This window comes from Quercus lobata, chromosome 4 (assembly GCF_001633185.2).
Source record: "Quercus lobata isolate SW786 chromosome 4, ValleyOak3.0 Primary Assembly, whole genome shotgun sequence".
In the NCBI taxonomy this organism is placed as follows: domain Eukaryota; kingdom Viridiplantae; phylum Streptophyta; class Magnoliopsida; order Fagales; family Fagaceae; genus Quercus; species Quercus lobata.
The window spans coordinates 35,384,642-35,398,563 of NC_044907.1; the positions used below are offsets into that span (position 1 = coordinate 35,384,642).

At 33.8% G+C, this 13,922-nt stretch overlaps 2 protein-coding genes across 2 annotated transcripts; one reads left to right on the forward strand and one right to left on the reverse strand.

The window, feature by feature from the left end:
* Positions 1-807: 807 nt before the first annotated feature.
* LOC115986569 (malate dehydrogenase, cytoplasmic-like) lies at positions 808-5,382 on the forward strand. Its single transcript, XM_031109707.1, has 7 exons — positions 808-1,074; positions 1,153-1,311; positions 1,405-1,562; positions 3,114-3,391; positions 4,266-4,401; positions 4,542-4,653; positions 5,127-5,382. Exons 2-7 carry the CDS (start codon positions 1,179-1,181, stop codon positions 5,219-5,221), a joined length of 912 nt encoding a protein of 303 aa, XP_030965567.1. The 5' UTR covers positions 808-1,074; positions 1,153-1,178; the 3' UTR covers positions 5,222-5,382.
* Positions 5,383-5,615: 233 nt separating this feature from the next.
* Positions 5,616-9,143, reverse strand: LOC115986560 (putative receptor-like protein kinase At3g47110). The gene is made up of 2 exons (XM_031109689.1): positions 6,419-9,143; positions 5,616-6,242 (listed from the first exon to the last, which is right to left on the reverse strand). The coding sequence occupies exons 1-2, from the start codon at positions 9,096-9,098 to the stop codon at positions 5,866-5,868; spliced, it is 3,057 nt and encodes a 1,018-aa protein (XP_030965549.1). The 5' UTR covers positions 9,099-9,143; the 3' UTR covers positions 5,616-5,865.
* Positions 9,144-13,922: the final 4,779 nt, after the last annotated feature.

A 13,922-nucleotide genomic window follows, 5' to 3' on the forward strand; every position in this document is an offset into this window, starting at 1 on the left:
TATTGCTTCAAAATGGTCTCGTTGTTTTGTAAACTATTGCTTTCTCTTGGAAGCTTATTACATACATGTGGGGCTCCATGAAGATGGAGAAGGAACCAATGAAAGTATTGGTCACTGGTGTTGCAGGCATGCTAGCTCAACCTGATAGTCTATTTGGTTTTTCTTGGTCCTTGCTAGAAATATTTGATTGTCTTGTTATCATCATGAAACTTAATATTAGAAATTTGAATGCCTTTTATATTATTATATATTTATTTTTGCTGAATTTCTGAAACAGTCATCTAAATTTCCATTCAAATTGACAAATATGAATGTTCTCCAAATGATAAACCCCAAATTTTCCAATTTTGTATGATTGCTTAATCGAAATTTGCTTGTATGCCTGTGGATACTTGTTTTTTGGTTTCCTCATTATGGTATCTTTAGCTCATATAGATATCATTTATTGGTTTTGTTAGAATCAATGGTTAAATGATAAAATTTACTTTTTCCTACCTACTTAAACTATTAAGGCAAATGTTAATTTACCAGGTTTCTCCTTCATGGAAGTTAGAGTCAAAACTGAACCCAATTGTTAATAAGTGAAATTTATGAAATTTGTTGCTTTGTATTTTTTTTATTTTTTTTTATTTTTTTATAAATATGTTAAAATCATCATCCAATTTTTCATGAATTTTTGTCTCAATTTTTGTTAAAAATTATCTACAAAAAAGTATTTTAATTATTTTTCTTCAAATTTATCCTCAACTTAATTTGAAAATCCTATTTTCTATTTAGTTTATGACTTCCTTCACTGCTGTTCTGTGATGTAATTCTTAATGAAACTGTTTAAATCTGTGGTTTTCTTTGAAGATGAGTTTGACTGCCATTTGTGATTTCTGTAGATAATCTAAAGAAATCCTAAAAATTGTAACTGTTTTGTTGTTGAAATAATCATTATATTATCTTCTACATTGTAGTCTTTTTGAAATAGTTGGAAAGAATGAGAATTGAAAAAAAAAAAGCTTGATTTATATCAAGATGACTGTTGTCATTATGTAAAGGAGAAAGTGCATTTGATTTTCAATTCTATAGGTTTGGTATTCTTTCTTCTAGACATGATAATATATAGCTTGTATATCTGTAGCTCAAAATTTTGATTTTGTTCAACAGGGCAAATAGGTTATGCCATTGCTCCAATGATTGCAAGGGGAATCATGCTGGGTCCTAATCAGCCTATGATTCTGCACTTGCTTGATATTGCACCGGCAACTGAAGCCTTGAATGGGGTAAAAATGGAATTGCCTGATGCTGCCTTTCCTCTTCTGAAAGGTATGTCTCTCATCTTGAGAGCTAACTATACTCTCCACTGAGGTTTCTTAAATTGTCATGAACATGGTTCAATAGAGGTGCATGCTACCACAGACATCACTGAAACTTGTAAAGATGTCAATATTGCCATTATGCTTGGTGGATTCCCCCGGAAGGAAGGTATGGAAAGGAAGGATATGATGTCTAAGAATGTGCCTATTTACAAGGAACAGGCTTCGGCCTTGGAGGAGCATGCTGCTTCAGATTGCAAGGTGACCCCATAAATTCTCTTGAGTGTGTAGATTTAAGATTTTAGGGACACCCACACAGCCACACTCAGTTTGGAATATTATCAGTTCACCTTACATAGATTTGTATTTTTTGTATATATAGCTCCATTTACTTTAAAAATGAAACTGGATGTTCTGAGATGTTCTGAAGTTTAAAAAGAGGAGACATATTGGTTCTATTGATGCTGATTGATTTCATTGGATAAGATTGATGCTAATGGATCTGAGACTTTTTTTGGGATTTTATTTATTTTGTATTTCACGAAAATTTTTATGAGGTATTTCCTTTTCTTACTTGATTGTGAAGTTATTTCCCTTCCTTCTTTAATTTAATTTCACTACTGTAGACAGGTTGATCTTAAAATTTGTTGGAATTTTCAATTCCGATGCTTCATGTTGAATACAAGCATATCTCTATTACTTTGCTTGGTACTAACTCAAAGCAGTCTTAAGTGCTGATTCTTGGGTTTTATCTTGTTTGTTTTTATTTTACTTCCCAAAAACACATTCACATTGAAAACTGGTTGTGCTGCCCCTGCACCACCTATTACTAGATGCCCTCTAGGCCATGATAAAAATTAGTGAATCAATAAAACTAATGATCTTAGTATCCTGTTCCATTATTTTTAGCTTGTGATAATATGTCCCAGTACATTCCTTGTCTCGCTATCATTTCCTGTCCATACTCTTTGGCATGGTCTGTTGCTTCTATTAGTTGTAATGGCTCTGTAGCATGCCTTTTGGCATGTCCTTTGACCATTACCTGCTTTGGTAATTGATACAATTTTTTTTTTTTTTTTTTGAGAAAGTGGTAATTGATACAATTTGAATGTCTATATCTTGGTTAATGTTACTATTTTAAGTTACATCCTGGAGGGACACTTGTGCTCAAATTAGTAATATTGCTAAGCTACCTAATCTAGAATCCCTTTACATCATAAGAATAATTGATTAGGCATTCTTTATATTGCATGGAATATAGTATTTCCCTAGAAAGAAAAATCTTTCAGTCATCAGGGAGCAGTGTTTGTCCTTTCTATCCAGATTGAAGAAGTATGTGTATCTGAATTACTAGTTCTCTAGCCCCCTCACTCACTCTAAAAATGGAAGAACAAGAAGCTGCCATGAAAATGCACCATTCAAGCAAATCCTTAATACTCTAAATATTTATGTTTGTTTCTTTTGATCCTCTCAAATCTTGTGTCTCTATGTGCTACCATTGACAACATAATTGTGCATTTTCAAGTCTAGTTTCCAACTTATTAATGAACATATTCTGAGAAAACTAGATTTCCTATATGTCTGTTTCCAACGTATTTATAACCAATCATATTGTCAGATTTCTAACAATTACAAATGTTGAAAGATTGAAATCTTTAAAGAGTTTTTTTTTTTTATATTATTATTTAATCTTCAATTTTATGCAGCTAATTTTTTGAATTAATATTGTTTCCCAAGTGTTTTTTTTTTTTTTTTTTTTAAAGAAAAATATTGTTTCCTACGTTGATGCCCTTTCACTGCTTTATTATGCAGGTGCTAGTTGTTGCCAACCCTGCAAACACCAATGCTCTCATCTTGAAAGAATTTGCTCCTTCAATCCCAGAGAAAAACATCACGTGCCTAACACGACTTGATCATAACAGAGCATTAAGTCAAATAGCTGAGAGAATAAAGGTTTATGTTACTGATGTTAAGAACGTAATCATATGGGGCAATCACTCTTCAACTCAATATCCGGAAGCCAATCATGCGACTGTCACCTCCATAAATGGAGAGAGACCAGTCAAAGAACTTGATACTGACGATCTTTGGTATCTCAAAATATCCAACATGTTTATTTTTTGCCACTTTTACATGTTTAAATTATTTGGAGACATAGGTTGATAAAGTACCTTTAAGTATTTAAATGGGAGGTAGAGCAGGCATAAGGTTCAATCCTCCAAATTTAGACCACCTACATACCATGATACTATTTGTCCTAAAAGATTAAGTTCTTAGGAAATGGTGAATTTAGTTATTTAACATTTTTTTTTTAAAATTATGGATTCTAGTAATTGTAAATTTAGTTATTTAACATTTTTTTTTTTTTAAATTATGGATTCTAGTAATTGTAGCTATCCCACCCCTCAAGATAAATAGTGATTGATCATCTATGAAGACAAAATTGCTCCAGTGAATTTATGGCTCTCCTTATATTACCATGCTTCTTTTAACCAATAGTTTGGGGTGCACTGTCAATCAGTACATACAAGCCATTTTCCTAACCCAGGGATCCCAATCTTTTTGGTGTAGGTGGTAACAATTTCTATACCTGAGTTTGTACTCATAAAAAAACAAACTTATTCTTAAATTTGTCTTGCACCCTGTTAGAGCATATGCACCAGTTGGAGTAGATAGAAAAAGATGTGAAATTTACACATTTAAGCCCCAAAACTACCCACATCAGTCCTTTTATATTAGGACTTGGCTTTATATTTTTGAAAAGTTATTGAACTCCAAAGTTTTAGGTTGGTGTTGGGTACATTTGGGTGCATGTTGAATATTTAGGTTGCAAGTTGCAACTCTTTGCAAGGTCTTCAACAACATAGTTATGTTGACCATCTTCACATCTCTATGCATCCTTGTCAGGCTATTTACTTTGCTTCCCTTTCTGTTATTTATTTATTTAAATTTTGTCTGTCATAGGTTAAAAAACGAGTTCATCAACACTGTACAACAGCGTGGCACAGCCATTATCAAGGCTCGGAAAGCATCAAGTGTATTGTCTGCTGCAAGTGCTCCTTGTGATCATATGCTTGATTGGGTTCTCGGGACTCCCAAGGTTGATTATCTTTCTTCTCAAATAGCATTTGATCATGCAGAACTTATTTGCTTTCATATTCTTCTTCCTTTTTTTTTTTTTTACTTCTTTTTTTAATTATTATTATCTTTTGTACATTTTCCTTTGGCTTTGTAATTCAGGGAATATGGCTTTCCATGGGAGCGTATTTTGATGGTTCTTATGGGATCCCAAAGGATATTATTTACTCTTTTCCTGTTAAATGTGAGAAAGGAAAATGGTCAATTGTGAAAGGTAAGTTATGTGGCTTCTATATGTTGTAAATGTTACTCCTTTCCTTGAGAGTTGAACTGCTAATGTTTCTGAAGCTACAAATCACTATAATCTGCATAGAGGAATATATGTTGTTTGTCAATTATGTCTTAGATCTAAATAATGGTTTCAGAGCAAAGGTAGTTGTTGAAGAGAGCAAGAATATATATTTGGAATATATGGACTATAAGTCTATACCAATGAAATGCACAAAGCTCAAAACTCCCAGTTACTGATGAGCAATCAACGATGATATAAAATGAGGGTAAGAGTAATACAATCGAGGATTCATGAATGAATAGTTATAATTTTGATAGCCTACTATACTCTTGTGTTAGCAGTTAGCAAGTTATATATTCCAAAATGCTATGAAAAATGGTCCAAATGTTTTAATACTACTTGCATGAGACTATTTCAGTGCACTCAATGTTTGGAACTTGCTTACGCATTGGCAGGGCTCAAGATTGATGAGTTCTCAAGGGCAAAGATGGATGCAATAGCAAAAGACCTCATTGATGAAAAAGAAGTGGCCCATTCATGCCTCAACTAACAATAAAACCATCTTCCCTGGAGAATAATGAAGAAGACTTGATAATACATGAAAAGAAAAAAGGGATTTCCAATTTCCATCCTAACTTTATGTACAAATTTTATCAGTCACTTATAAGCTTTGGAACAATGACAGAACAAGATGTGTCCTAATTTGTCTTATTTCATTTCATGTGTTGGCAAAAATGTAAACTAGTTCACCAAGCACCTCCCCAAATCCAATAATCAGTTCCATGTTATTACTCATATGTGTTCATTGACTTTATATTATTTTATAAGTCCTAAAAATACATCAAATTTATAAAGTATTAAAAAAAAAAAAAACTAAATTATTATAGGTCATACGACTAAGAATTTGAATTCACTTACCATTATGTTGTAATATATGTACAATATTCTTCAAAACCATCTTACATAAAACATTACAGTATTATCCGTACATGAGAACTTACTAATTGAATTAAACAAAAAACCATACATATAAACCCATAAATTAAATAAGACTTACTTATTAATAGAAGAAAACCCAGCCCATACCCAACAATTATATAATTACTAAAATACCCTTAACTATAGAATAACTAAATAAATATAAAAACCTAATTAACCACTGTGGATACCTATTCTTGGGCTTTGCCTGTAACGTTAAGCTTCCAAAGGAATTTGCCTTTTAATTGAAAACAATTCCAAGGCTACTCTGTTCATGTCCATTCTGTCTATAGGAGATTGTGCTGAACATGCAAGTCCAATCTGAAAGACCGATATCAAGCATTCAGTCTGTCCACTTGTCCAGTCACTCCAACTTGAAACCATGTTATCATTTTCTCCTACTTTGTTGAAAATTGAATGGTCCACGATCTCCATCACTCGTCCCGGCAATGCCAACTTAACAAAGTTGTGAAGGTTCAGGTCATCTTTGAATAGTTTATCAGTGGGTCTTCTTCCAGTTAACATCTCTAATAAGAGGATCCCAAAGCTGTACACATCCCCATTAGTTGAAAGTTGACTACCCATTCCATACTCTGCAAAAATTTAGAGCACTTTCTTACATTAAGAACAATTCTTACTCAATGCCATGAAACTAGTAATTTGGTGAAGATGTATATAAATATTCTATACGGGGCATCCCTGTTTTGATTATTGATGCATTCATTATACATTAATACTTTTACAATTGAGTAAAATCATGATACATTACCTGGAGCAGCATATCCAACAGTTCCCTTAATCCCTGCTGAGCTTAATTGATTAAGAAAAGCTTCCTTCCCAGATTTCAAAAGGAGTCTAGCCAAACCAAAATCACTTATATGAGCAATCATATCATCATCGAGAAGAATATTACTTGGCTTTAGATCACAATGAATAATAGGTGTTTCGCAGTGATGATGAAGATAAAGCAAAGCCGAAGCCACATCTATAGCAATGTTGATTCTTTGAAGAAGATTTAAAATTCTCAATTGCTTGAGTGCATCTTCAGGATGTAATTGCATCTCCAAACTTCCATTTGGCATGAACTCATATACTAAAGCTTTAAAATCATTGCCCTTAAAATCAATACTCGAACAAGTAGTCAGAATCTTAACGAGGTTCCGATGCCGGATGTTCCTCAAGGCTTCACATTCGGCAATGAAACTCTTGGAAGCTCCTTGCTTTTGAAGATTGAGTACCTTGATTGCAACATGTGTTTCATCTGGACCAAGTTTTCCTTTATAGACAGTACCAAAATTACCTGAACCAATCAAATTCTCCAAAGAGAATCCATCAGTTGCATTGTGTAATTCTTTATAAGAGATCTTTTGGTAGGTGGGTCCAAAGGTGGAAATGGAAAGGCTTTTTTTCTTCGACCTTTTCAACCAGGAAAGAGCCATCAAATAAAACAATGTCAAGCAGAAAGCAGCTGCAATGCTTATTGCTAGTATCAATTTAAAAGCAAAATGCTTTTTGTGTTTCTTGGGGCATGCAGGCAAATGCAGCTCTCGGATCCCCCCACAAAGACCAGTGTTGCCTTTGACTTCAACTGCACTAGCATTTCTGAAGACCCCTTCTACAGGTACATCTCCCTCAAGATTGTTGAAAGACAGGTTTAAAGTCTGCAACACAGGAAAATTAGCCATATAGCTTGTGATTTGGCCGGACAAGTTGTTGTGGGAAAGATCAAGATATTGAATACCTTTTAACTTACTTAGGTCGGGAATGGTTCCTTCAAAGGAGTTGCCTTGCATATAAAGTGTTTCTAAGGCCAAACAGTCCCCTAGCTGGGCTGGAATCTCTTTGGAAAATTTATTGTATGAAACGTCTAGTGCAATAAGAAGTTTCAGGTTTCCAAAATCTGGTGGTAAAAAACCGGTCAAGGAGTTATGAGACACATGAATTTGGACTAGAGGAAGGCCAAAAAGTTGCTGGGGTATGGTGCCATTTAATTTATTATGTTTGAGGTATACCTCTTGCAGGGGGCTACACCTTCCAAGACTAGTGGGTATGCTCCCTTCTAAGCCGTTACTGAACAAGTAGAGATGTAGTAATTGAGTCATGTTGCCAACGGAAGACGGGATCACCCCAGTCAATTTGTTTTCATACAAGTACAGCTTGTTCAACTTTGTGAGCTTTCCAATTGAAGATGGAATATTCCCTGTTAACGAGTTAGATCCCAGGGCAAGTAGAGTTAGGCTAACAAGATTTGATATTTGTGTAGGTATGCTCCCACCAATAGAATTGCCAACAAGCGCGAGCCATGATAATTGGATTGAGAGGTTTGTTATGGAGTTAGGCAGCTCACCTCCAAGCTGGTTGTAGCTAACATCCAAAGAGTTTAACTGGCTGCAATTGTTCAAAGAACTCAGAAAACTCAAATCATCAACTGAGTTGTTTCCAAGAAGATTATAAGCAACACCAAACCATTGAAGATTTAGTAGATTACCAAAACTCATAGGAATGGTTCCTGTAAATTGATTTTTTGGGATATCAAGATGTTGAATGTCTGACACATTGGACAATGAAACTGGAATTGTTCCTGTAAATTGGTTTTCTCCTATACTAAATATCTGCAGATTTTGAAGAGCAATGCCCAAGTCAGGGTTGAGGTTACCAGTGAAGTTGTTATTAGTCAAGGCAATAAATGTGAGCAATGATAAATTGTATAGGGAAGGTGGAAACACACCAGAAAGATGATTTCCTGATACTCTAAATGATGTCAACCTTTTCATTTGGGCTACTGTATTTGGGATTTCTCCCTCCAAATTGTTATGCCGAAACGAAAGATTTTGGAGAGAGGACAAGTTCCCCAGAGAAGGTGGGAACCTTCCACTTAGATGATTGTCGTCAAGAAATAGTATTTGAAGTTTTGACAAAAAGCCAAGTTCTGAAGGGATTCCTTGTACTAAATCGTTGTACTGGAGATGAAGATACTGTAGGTTGGAACAGTGAGAAAGATTGACTGGAATTTCCCCTCCCAATATTGGATTATAACTCAGGTTCAAATTTCGAAGCCTGGTCAAGTAACCAACTTCTGAGGGAATTCCACCATGGAAAGAGTTACTTGCAAGGTTGAGGGATCGAAGGAAAGAAAGATTTCCAATGTGGGGTGATATGGTGCCTACCAGCTTATTGTTTTTTAGGTCCAAACCGATGACTCTTTGGTGTTTGTTGCCACAAGTGACCCCAACCCAGTGGCAGAAATGAAAAGAGTCATTCCAAGAAGCCAGGACATTAAGAGGGCTATCTATGTGGGACTTGAATTCGAGCAGTGCAAGTTTATCAGTTTCGTTTGAAAGTGTGGTAGCTAAGGAAAATTTTGAGATGGATAAAGAGAGGAACAGAAGAAAGATGGCATGGTAGGTTAGTGAGAGGAGTGGTCGTGTATTCATAAGCAGATGATCCATCTTGTAGGAAGAAATTAGCTTCTTCAGTGAGAGATACTGACATAGGCAGAAACTCTCACGCGAATATATAGAGAACAAACTTAACAATTTTTTCAAAATAAGTAAATTGATAATATTTCTATTATTACTTTCTATTTACTATTTATTAATTTTATAATTTTTTATATATAAGAAATTCATTGCTATAAATAATGGGAGAAGGTTAACCAGCACCGCTTGGTGCTGGTTAAGTGCATAAAAGACAGAAAAATTTCGTCAGAAAAAGTGAAAAAAAATCTCAAATAGTTACTCTGTTATGTGAAAAGTTCAAGAAAACAATGAAGTGTATTGGGTTTTTTTTTTTTAATCTTTATTTTTTCTTCCTCTTTCGCTGTCACAGTTAATGCTCTGGATGTATGACTTTACTTCACGCGGTTTCAAAAGTCAGGTTCAGATGGTCCAGAAAGAGCCGTTGGCGCCATTTAAACTTTTCATTAAACACAGTAAATGCAACGCGTAAACACAGTAATTGCTTATTGGTTGCTTTATTCACTGAAGTCCTTTGCACCGGAAATGGTACGCGCCAAGGTTCACTGAAGTCCTTTTCATTAAATGGAGAAAATGGTAAGCGCCAAGGTTTACTGTTTAAAATTCGAGTTTGACATGGAATTCGAGTTAAAAAAAATCGAATTTAAGGTTGTTTGTAGTTTTTTAAAATATGTGTTGATGAAAAAATATGTAATATTATTTAAGATGTAAAAAGGTGAGTTTGAGATGAGATAACAAACTAGCCCTAAAACACTTGAGTATCATCTAAGATATACCAGACTTATCTAATTTTTTTTCTCATTGGCTTTCAATATTGTTTCTTATTCTTCCAGGTGTGGGTGTCTCTTTTCTTCTTTCTTTTGTGAGGGTCACGTGGGATGGGAGGCTACAATTGTTGACTAATCTTTTTTTTTTTTTTTTGCTCATTGTTTAAACAGGCAAATAGTTTTCTCATTGGCTTTCAGTTTTGTTTCTTATTTTTCCAGGTGTGGGTTTCTCTTTTTTCTTTCTTTTGTCAGGGTCACATGGGATGGGAGGCAACAATTGTTGACTTGTCTAATTTTTTTTTTTTTCTCATTGTTTAAACACAGGCAAATAGTTTTCTCATTCGCTTTCAGTTTTGTTTCTTATTCTTCCAGGTGTGGGTTTCTCTTTTTTCTTTCTTTTGTCAGGGTCACATGGGATGGGAAGCCACAATTGTTGACTTGTCTAATTTTTTTTTTTTTTCTCATTGTTTAAACACAGGCAAGTAGTTTTCTCATTGGCTTTCAGTTTTGTTTCTTATTCTTCGGGGTGTGGGTTTCTCTTTTTTCTTTCTTTTGTCTGTGTCACGTGGGATGGGAGGCCACAATTGTTGACTTATCTTTTTCTTTTTTTTTTCATTGTTTAAACACAGGCAAAGTTTTATCACGAGGAACTCGAGTTTCATAAATATTTAGAGCCTGTTTGGTTTAAGTGTTTCCGTAACTCAATTCTCAGTTTCCATAACTCATAACTCAAAAATGGTGGGATCCATAGCAAAAAGGTTGTTTGGCCAAACGATAACTCCGTTTCCATAACTCTGTTTCCATCACTCAATTCTCTGATTTTTGAATTATGAGTTATGGAAACTGAAAACAGCTTTTGTTGTTTTCAGTTTCCATAACTCATAACTCAATGGCATTTCCGTAAATAAACACACATGAGGGACCCACAGCCGCAACTTTTGACCACTTTTTGACTTTTTCTTTTCTTTTTTTTTTCTTTTTTCCTGGGTTGGCGTTGGCTGTTTTTTTTTTTTTTTTTTTTTTTTTTTTCTGGGTTGGCGTTGGCTGTTTTTTTTTTTTTTTTTTTTTTTTTTTTTTTTTTTTTTTTTTTTTTTCTGGGTTGGCGTTGGCTTTTTTTTTTTTTTTTTAAGTACCTAGACTCACCAAACTTAGTGAAAAAAAAAAAAAAAAAAAAAAACCAGACCGAACAGCCAACCCAGGAGGGAAAAAAAAAAAAAAAAAGCTGCTAGTGAAAAAAAAAAAAACACTGTACCGTGACAGGTGTGGGCCCTCCAAATAGTGTGAAAAATAGTGAGTGATGAAAACTGAGTAATGAAGGCAAACGGATGTGAAAAATTGAGTGATGAGTGATGAGTGATGAGTTATGAGTTATGAGTGATGAGTGATGAGTGATGGAAATTGAGTGACGGAAATTGAGTGACGAAAATTCCTTACCCAAACAGGCCCTTAGCAACTCAATTTTCTTAACTCAAGTTCTATGTCAAATTTGAGTTTGTAAAATTTGAATTTCAAAAAAGTGGTACTTTATTACGTATTTTTTAAATAATGATAAAACACTAATAATTTTTAAAAATATGATAAAAAATATAAATAATTTTAAAAAATAGTGATATTTGGTTATTTTTGCCACGGTGACAGCATAAAAGTTAGGAGTTTTCATGGAAAAATTCCCCCCTCATAATTTCTTTTGTCCAGGCTATTGGGTACAATTTCGTGATTGACCCAAAAGACAGTCAATTCTGTGTCTTTTTTCACGTGGAATTAAGAACAAGATAACGTAAGGACAGGAAAAGTATTAGAAAATCCCAAGATAAGAACTAGGGTCCAATCTTCTATAAGTATAACAGTTTTTCTAGTATGGGTCCCTGCAGTGAAATTCCTTTAATAATTTCTTACAAACTTTTTAAAACTGCACTGCTGTTCGCTTGGGACATCACAAAGATAATAGCGGAAAAAATGCTCTTCCACCTTTAAAACTTGAAACACGTGAAGGGAAAATTGGTCGGTGAAAATAGCCAAATATTACATTTTGACAAAATTACTAATATTGTTTCAGAAATATTTAACAATTTATTACTTTTTTAGTACTCAAATTTCACAAAATTGAATTTTAAATAATTCTTTATGGTACTCGAGCTTCACAAAGTCGAGTACATTACTGACTTCCTAACAAGGTTTATTACTGACTTCCTAACAAGGTTTAAGGCTGACACTACTGCAGAATTTTCTGAACCCATCTTCTATACGGTCTTCTTTTCTTTTCTTTTTTCCCTTTTTTTTAACTTTTTTTCTTTTTCTGCCACCGACTACATTTAATTTTCTTTTGAAATGAGGACAACTCCACATATGATCTTTGAGAGCTTGTCAAGTGTCAAGCCTAATCTATTTGACCTTTCCAATTCACCCAAATCCAGACTTTGGTAACTTGTGCAGAACCAAACCCAAAAGCCTAAAAATCAAGCATCTTCGCGCATGCAGATTGGCTCAGCAAGCCAGCATAGCATAGCAGCAGCAAAGCAATAGTAGTAGCAGAGAAAGCAGTACTGTGGACTCATTCATGTATATACACATTCATGCTCAGTCCTCTCAGTTCTCATACTTCAAAGCAAACCCAAAACCCATACCCAATCCTTTATTACTCCACCAGTATCTAACATGTGAATGCTAGACCAAATTCAATTTTGAACCCAAAAAAAAACATACAGTAAGAGAGAGAGAGAGAGGAAAAAGCTTGATTTTGACCCATGAAAGCTATCCACCATTAAAGAATGACAGAGTACTAGCTCGTGACTTTTTTTTTTTCCTCACAATGTGAATATCTGAACCCCGTTCTTCTTCTTCTTCTTTTTTTAAATAAATAAAAATTAAAAAAAAAAACCCATTATGTAAATTTCCCAAAATAGAAATAAACTATTAATTTTTTATAAGAAAAAAAAAAACCCTCAACAGCTAAACTAAAAAACACTAACATTAACATTAACATTAACATGAAATTTAAACAAAGAAGTTAATCCAGTGGGTGAAGTGTAAAAAGAAGCTGCAAATTTAAGCTTTTGGGTTCGGTTATGCACAAGTTACCAAAGTGTGGAGTTGGGTGAATAGGAAAAGTCAAATAGACTAGGCTTGAGGCCTGACAAGTTCTCAAATATCACATGTGGTGTTGTTCTCATCTCAAAAGAAAATTAATGATAGCAGGTGACAGAAAAAAAAAAAGAAAAAAAAAAAAAAAGGAAAAGAAAAGAAGACCGTATAGAAGAAGATGGGTCTATGATGGATCTTCAGGAAATTCTGCAGCAACGCCAGCCTTAAACCTTGTTAGGAAGTTAGTAAGATACGAAAAGTAGGAAAGAAAGAAAAACAAGGTACTCGACTTTCTGAAGCTCGAGTACTATAAAGAAATACTCAATTTCAACTCAAGTTTACGAAATTCGAGTATTATTTAGAACTCGATTTTGTGGAATTTGGTACAAAAAAAGTGGTAGATTGCAAAATATTTTCGAAACAGTACTAGTTTCCACAAATTTTGCCAAAATGTGGTATTTGGCTATTTTCACCAAATGAGGAGACGTAACAGTTGGTAGGGCTCAAACTTTACCACTCTACTTGATTTTAGCTGAAAATGTATATATATATATATATATTTCTTTTTTTTTTAATTTTAGCAAGTTGTTAAAATAAAATATTGTATTTTATTTTAACAATATGTTATAGTCTATTGGTATTTATACCAATTTACTGTAGTTGTAAAAAATTTAGTTTTAACTTCTCCAATAACCTTGATTTTTTGGTTCTGTGGTGGTAAAATAGTTTTTTTTTTTTGCTAAAATACTTGTGAATGTTTTTATTATTTTTTTTAAGTTTTTGGGTTGGATAGTTGTTATTTGGAAATAGAAAATTTAATTATTTAATTATTGTTCTAGCATAACTTGTATCTAAGTCAAATACATAATTTTATCAACATTCAGGATTTTGGTAATTGTAGCAATCCCTTCCCCTCAAAATAAGTAGTGATTGATCATCTTTGAAGAGA